The sequence below is a fragment of the Myotis davidii genome, unplaced genomic scaffold (assembly GCF_000327345.1).
Source record: "Myotis davidii unplaced genomic scaffold, ASM32734v1 scaffold840, whole genome shotgun sequence".
NCBI classification, from domain to species: Eukaryota; Metazoa; Chordata; class Mammalia; order Chiroptera; family Vespertilionidae; genus Myotis; species Myotis davidii.
In genome coordinates, this window is record NW_006291973.1 from 461,730 (window position 1) to 469,648 (window position 7,919).

The window sequence follows — 7,919 nt, forward strand, 5'->3', positions numbered from 1 at the left end:
AAAACTCTTGTCTTTTATTGATTTGTTGAAGGTAGCCATTCTGACAGGTGTGAGGTGATATTTCATGGTTATTTTAATTTGCATCTCTTTGATGATCAGTGACTGAGCATTTTTTCATATGTCTCTTGGCAATCTGTGTGTCCACTTTGGAGAAGTGTCTATTTAGGTCCTTTGCCTATTTTTAAATTGTATCATTTGTCTTCCTTCTGTTAAGTTGTGTGAGTTTCTTATATATTTTGGATATTAACCATTTATCAGATGTATCATTGCCGAATATGTTCTTCCATACAGTGAGTTCTCTTTTCATTTTGTTGATGGTTTCTTTTGCTGTGCAGAAGCTTTTATTTTGATGTAGTCCCATTTGTTTGTTTTCTCCTGAGTTTACTTTGCCCTAGGAGATGTATCTATAAGCATATTGCTATGAGAGATGTCTGAGATTTTGCTGCCTATGGTTTCTTCTAGGATTTTATGGTTTCACGACTTACATTTAAGTCTTTTATCCATTTTGAGTTTATTCTTGTATATAGTGTAAGTTGGTGGTCTAGTTTCATTTTTTTGCATGTATCTCCAATTTTCCCAACACCATTTATTGAAGAGACTGTCTTGACTGCATTGTATGCTCTTGCCTCCTTTGTGAAATATTAATTGATCATAATAACTTGGGTCAATTTCTGTGTTCTCTGTTCTGTTCCATTGACCTATATGCCTGTTCTTGTGCTAGTACCAGGCTGTTTTGATTATGTTGGCTTTGTAGTATAACTTGAAATCTGGTATTGAGAGTCCTCCAACTTTGCTCTTCTTTTCAAGAATGCTGCAGCCTTCAAGGTCTTTTTTGGTTTCATATAAATTTTTGTTTGTTCTAGAGCTGTGAAATATGCCATTAGTATTTAAATAGGGATCACATTGAATCTGTAGTAGATTGCCTTGGGTAGTATGGACATTTTAATGATGTGGATTCTATCAATCCATGAATATGGTATATTCTTCCAATTGTTTATATCTTTTTCTATCTCTTTAGTCAATGTCCTGTAGTTTTCCAAGTACAAGTCTTTTACCACCTTGGTTAGGTTTATTCCTAAGTATCTTAATTTTTTTGTTTCAATGGTAAGTGGGATTGTTTGTTTAGTTTCTCTTTCTGAGAATTCATTATTGGTGTATAAAAAAGCCATCGATTTTTGGGTGTTGATTTTATATCCTGCTACATTGCCAAATTCATTTATTAAATCCAAAAGTTTTTTGGTGGAGTTTTTAGGGTTTTCTGTGTACAATATCATGTCATCTGTGAATAATGAGATTTTTACTTCCTCCTTTCCAGATTTAGATGCCTTTTATTTCTTCTTTTTGTCTGGTCTATTCCAACTTTGCTGAGAGTTTTTATCAAAAATGGGGTTGGATTTTGTCAAATGTGTTTTCTGTGTCTATTGATATGATCATGCGATTTTTGTCTTTCAGTTTGTTTATGTGATGTATCATGTTTATTGATTTGCGAATATTGTACCAGCCTTGCATCGCTGGAATCAATCCCACTTGGTCATGGTGTATGATCTTTTTAATGTGTGTGTATATATGTATGTTATCTATGTGTGTGTGTGTATATATGTATGTTATCTACGTGTGTGTGTATGTACTTTTTTTTTCTTTGTTACTCCTCATCCGAGGATATTTTTTCATTGTTATTTAGGGAGAGTAGAAGAGAGAGAGAGACAGAGAAACATTGATGTGAGAGAAACACATCGATTGGTGGCCTCCAACACGATCCCTAACCAGGACCCAGGCCAGGGAGGAGCCTGCATCCAAGGTATGTGCCCTTGACTGGAATTGAACCTGGGACCATTTGGTCCACAGGCCGATGCTTTAGATGCTGAGCCAAACCTGCTAGGGCTGATCTTTTAAATATATAGCTGGATCTGATTTGCTAATACTTTGTTGAGGATTTTAGCATCTATGTTCATCTGGGTTATTGGCCTATAATTCTCTTTCTTTGTAGTGTCTTTATCTGATTTTGAATTAGGATAATGTTGGCCTCATATAAAGAGCTTGGAAGTGTTCCTTCCTCTTGGATTTAAAAAAAAATTTTTTTTAAATGTATCTTTATTGATTTCAGAGAGGAAGGGAGTGGGAAAGAAACATCTTCTGGCATACCTGATATACGAATATTGTTACGTTTCACGTTGTCCCACAGCTCCCTTAAGCTGTCCATAGTCAATCGGGGCTGGATCTAGGTCATGGGGCTACTTCTGGGTCCACTGTTGAATCTGCAGGCAGGGGATATGTTGCCAGGGGTAAGGATGAGTGTGGCTTCTCCCAGGTTCCTGTGCATCTTTCTGATGGGTCTCTGGGTGTGCAGAACTGTCTGCAACTACAGTATAGCAGTTTGGGGCCAGGTAACAGGGTTGTTTTAGGATCTATAATTGGGACTGAGATGTGTGGGCCCGTTATTAGAGGCACAGATGGGTGTTGCTCTTCACAAGTCCTTTGGCGGATGGAGCTGGGGCTGAGTCCATAGGGGATCTAAGCTGTTTTCATTCTGCAGCCAGGACCATGTTTTGCAAGTCTTCCACTGGGGTATGGGCTTGCCTTCTCTCAGTGGCTGTCCTTGATCTTACGGCTTCACCAGGTTTTCCCAACCTCCTACCTGAATCCTAGAGCTTCTCCAAAATCAGTTATGCTCATGAACGGCTGTTGGATTGTTGTTCATGTGGAGAGATGTGAGCCAGGGACCTCCTATTCCACTCTCTTGCTGATGTCACTCTTCCTATGCTCTTAACACAGCATTAACAATGAAACTGGGCTGTGACAGTCCCTCAGCTAAATCAACATTCTTCTCAGCTAAATACCAAAGTTCTCAAGTGGTCTGTAAGAACCTAGTTAATCGGCCCCCTTTTTTTCCCTGTCTCCTGCTCACTGTTTTAGCCACATTGGCAGCTTAGCTGGTTTTTGCATGTGGTGTTCCCTCTGTTTGAACTGCTTTGTCCAAATAACTGTATAGGTATTCTCACTTTCTTTAGGTTTTACTTCAAATATTATCTCAGCAAGATGACCCCATCTATAATTTTAATCTCCTACCCTGATATTATCTAACCTCATTCCTTGCTTATTTTTTTTTTCCTTGCCACTCCTAATCTATACTAATAATAGCCTAGGCGGCGTCATGCCCTCATGTCGTCACAAGATGGCCGTCACAAGATGGCCACGCGCACAGAGGTGTCGGGGCCTGGTGGCTGCTCTGCGCGGTGGGGCCTGTGGGTCCCGCGGCACTGCGTGGCATGGAGGAGGCTGGTCCCGGCGTCTCTGCCGCCTCGTGTGGAGGAGGCGGGTTGCGGCAGGGGAAAGCAGTTGTAGGTGATCAGGCTGGCAGGGGAGGGCAGTTGGGGGTGATCAGACCGGCAGGGGAGGGCAGTTTTGGGCGATCGGGCTGGCAGGGGAGGGCAGTTGGGGGTGATCAAGCTGGCAGGGAAGGGCAGTTGGGGGCAATCAGCTGGCAGGAGAGCGGTTAGGATGCGATCAGGCTGGCAAGCAGAAGTGGTTAGTGGCAATCAGGCAGGCAGGCAGGCGAGTGGTTAGGAGCCAGCAGTCCCGGATTGTGAGAGGGATGTCCAACTGCGGGATCAGGCCTAAACCGGCAGTCGGATATCCCCTGAGAGTTCCCAGATTGGAGAGGGTGCAGGCCGGGCTGAAGAACACCACCCCCCTGTGCATGAATTTCATGCCTCTAGTCCTATATAATAAAAGGGTAATATGCAAATTGACCAAACGGCGGAACAACCAGTGGCTATAATGCACACTGACCACCAGGGGGCAGACGCTTAATGCAGGAGCTGCCACCAGCCCGCAGGCCCCGATTACCCAATTGGGGTCTAGCAGCCAACCTCTTGGTCCCTTCCCCCGGCCAGCAGGCTCTGATCATGCAATGGCGAACAGGGAATCAGGGATGGGTCGTGGCAGATGTGGGTGGCTCCAGGCCAAGGCTCTGGCCCTGCCAGTCGCCCCATACACAGAGGGTGACTGGCGGTGGGATACGGGGCTGGTGAGCGGGCGGGAACGGCCAACCTCTCGGTCCCTCCTCCTGGCCGGCAGGCAGGCTCTGATCTCCCAATGGAGAACAGGGAACCGGAGGTAGATGGCAGTAAGGAGTGGGGCAGGCTGCTGGCAACTGGGGAAGATGGCCCTGATTGCAGGCCAGGCCTAGGGACCATACCTGTGACGAATTTTGTGCACCAGGCCTCTAGTGTTCCATATATTTTACTTACTTATTCTATTTTCTGTCTCCTATCAGATATAAGAGGCTTCACAGGAATAAGGATGTTTAGTTATTCCACCATGGTTCCTCCAGTGTACTTGATTGATAGCAGGTGCCCAGTAGGTGCTTGTCGGAAGGGTGCTATGGATTGAAAATGGATTCACCAAGATTCCGGCTCCTCATTACCAGCCTGTTCCTGGTGTTTCATTTTGGTGCCACATGTGGATTATTATATTTACTGAGATGGTAGGTCCCTTTAGATAATCTCCTTAAATAACATGGTTTGATCATTTTAGGAAAGAAATCACAGACTTTGAACAACAGAAAGCAAATGAATTGACTCGAATAAAAGAGTTTAAAAAGGAGGAAATGAGGAAGCTACAAAATAAACGCAAAGTTTTTGAAAAGTATACTACAGTTGCAAGAACTTTTCCAGATAAAAAGGAACGTGAAGAAATACAGGTATACCAATACTTATATACTCATATAAATTAGTAAAGATTTCAGTTTTGTAAGACTCTTAGGATTATTTGATATGTCAGAGAGATATTGGGTATCAATTTATTAGTCATCTATTGACTCAACAAATTATCTATCTGAGACACTGCATCAGGAACATCTTTTGTAGTCTGGCTTTTAAAAAGTAAAATATTTTCTTATTAAAGGTTTCCAAACAAACAGAAAGAGTACACAAATGACATGAATGAATTAATAAGCCAGGAGTTGGAAGTTCACTGTCATAATGTTGTGTTAATTTGTTTGACTTACCACACAACAAATACTGTTAAGTTTTGTTCATTTTTAATAATTTAGCCGAAACCGGTTTGGCTCATTGGATAGAGCGTCGGCCTGCGGACTGAAAGGTCCTGGGTTCGATTCCGGTCAAGGGCATGTACCTGGGTTGCGGGCACATCCCCAGTAGGAGATGTGCAGGAGGCAGCTGATCGATGTTTCTCTCTCATTGATGTTTCTGACTCTCTATCTCTCTCCCTTCCTCTCTGTAAAAAAATCAATAAAATGTATTTAAAAAAAATAATTTAAGGCCCATATACTGAATAGGTGTTTATTTTTAAAACTTATAAACTGATAGGCCAAATTATCAGCGCTTTTTATTTCAAAGTTAGAAATGGACATGATCAGAGGAATGTAGTACTTAAAAAGAACTAATGCACTTCTAGCTAAACCATAGAAAAATAATGGAAGTGATTATATTCATGACAGTGGCATAGGCAAAGACTTCCAAGAGAAGACAAAGAAATAAGTATAAAAGAAAAAAATGGATATATTGGACTTCATTAAAAGAAAAACTTAATTTACCAAGAGAAAAAATTTAAGTGTCTATCTTTTGCTTATGCATAAAGTGCAAACTCATCTTCCATGTCCATATTTTATTATTATTATTATACTAGAGGTACGGTGCACAAAATTCATGCAGGGGGGGGGGGTCCCTCAGCCTGGCCTGCACCCTCTTGCAATCTGCGACTGCTGGCTCCTAACTGCTCACCTGCCTGCCTGCCTGATTGCCCCTAACCACTCTGCGTGCCTGCCTTATAGCCCCTAACTGCCTCTGCCTTGCTCCTCGCCACTGCAGCTTCGTCTGGAATGATGTTTGGAAGGTTGTTTGGCTGTCCAGTCTAATTAGCATATTATGCTTTTATTATTATAGATATATAATTCTTTATTATTATAAGTATTACATATGTCCCCTTTTTTCCTCCATTGACTCCCTCCAGCCTGCCCCCACCTTCCTGCCCCAGGCCTTCAGCACCCTATTGTCTCTGTCCATGCATGTCCATATTTTAAATACCAGTATTTTAAAGCTCTGTCTTTTGATTTCTTTCTTTCTGTAGTATACCATCTTTGAACAATCTTTTCTGCACACCTATAGCTTAAGTTATCACATGCCATGTTGATTAGGGTCTTTAATCCGATATTTTTACTTTTGTGGGGAGAAACACGTGCCATCTTTTGGTTAATGCTTGATTTATTAAATCTGATAGACTTTAACAATCTATTAAATTTATTATTTCAAAAAAGTATCTACAGTGAAATCTCTCTCTCACCCTTGCTCAGGCACTCAATTTTCCTCTTTTGATACAACCAATGTTACCAATCTCTTGTATCTTTCTGGAGGAATTCTAAGCAAATGCATATATATTACTAAGTTTAAAAAAATTAATGGAAGTATATTGAAATCATTTGTATCTTAACATAAAGAACATCCTCGTTCTTTATTTTACCATTGAATAGAATTGCATTATATGGATGTGCCATAATTTACTTAACTAAACATTTATGTTGTTTCTGTTTTTTCTCTCTATTAAGAGTATTGTCTTGAATTACCTTGTACACAAGCACTTCACAATCATTCTTCAAGTTAGTCATTTAGCACGTGGTTATTGAATACCTGTGATATAGAAGGCATGTGCTGGGAATATAGGAGTGAACAAAACAAATTCATCCTTGCCCCCATATATCTTACATACTCAACTATATCTGTAGGGTAAATTCCTGGAAGTGAATTTCTAGGTTAAAGAGGGGTGGTACGTACATTCATAGATATTGCCAGATTATCTCTTCATAAATATCATTTCAAGTTTTAATTCTACTAGCAATTATTAAGAACTTGAGGCCCGGGGCACAGAATTTGTGCACAGGGGTAGGGGGAGGGTGTGCACTCTCTCACAATCTGGGACCCCTTGGGGGATGTCTGAGTCACAATCCGGGACCACTGGCTTATAACCGATCACCTGCCTGCCTGCCTGCCTGATCACTCCTAACCACTCTGACTGCCTGCTTGATCATCCCTAACCACTCTGCCTGCCTGCCTGATCACCCCTAACCACTCTGCCTGCCTGCCTGATCACCTCTAACCACTCTGCCTGCCTGCCTGATCACCCCTAATCACTCTGCCTGCCTGATCGCCCTAACTGCTCACCTGCCTGCCTGATCACCCCTAGCAGCCTCTGCCTTGGCCCCCACTGCCGCTGCTTCGTCTGGAAGGACATCCGGAATGTCGGCTGTCTGGTCTAATTAGCATATTATTCTTTTATTATTATAGATTTTTTTTGCTCTTTAGATTAAAAATTGATATTAAACTTATTTGAATTTCTTTTTAAAATCTATAATCTAGACAGGGGTCCTCAAACTACGGCCCGCAGGCCACATGCAAATACAAATATTGTATTTGTTCCCATTTTGTTTTTTTACTTCAAAATAAGATATGTGCAGTGTGCATAGGAATTTGTTCATAGTTTTTTTTAAATTAAATCTTTATTGTTCAGATTATTACATTTGTTCCTCTTTTTTCCCCATAACTCCCCTCCTCTCAGTTCCCACCCCACCCTCTGCCCTCACTCCCCACCCACTGTCCTCATCCATAGGTGCACGATTTTTGTCCAGTCTCTTCTCGCATCCCCCACACCCCTTTCCCCCCCCAGAATAGTCAGTCCATTCCCTTTCTATGTCCCTGATTCTATTCTATTCACCAGATTATTTTGTTCATCAGATTTTTTTATTCACTTGATGTTTAGATTCACATATTGTTAGATATGTATTTGTTGTCACTTTGTTCAGAATTTTTATCTTTACCCTTTTCTTCTTCTTCCTCTTCTTAAAGAATACCCTTCAGCAATTTATATAATACTGGTTTGGCAGTAATGAACTCCTTTAGCTTTTC

The 7,919-nt window shown here is 41.4% G+C and overlaps 1 protein-coding gene across 1 annotated transcript in view; it reads left to right on the forward strand.

The window, feature by feature from the left end:
- Positions 1 to 7,919, forward strand: part of CENPJ (centromere protein J) — a 67,529-nt gene that overhangs the window by 18,073 nt on the left and 41,537 nt on the right. The window contains exon 8 of the mRNA XM_015565052.1: positions 4,537 to 4,702. Within this exon, the coding sequence (XP_015420538.1) occupies positions 4,537 to 4,702 (166 nt within the window). The remainder of the gene's footprint in view (positions 1 to 4,536; positions 4,703 to 7,919) is intronic.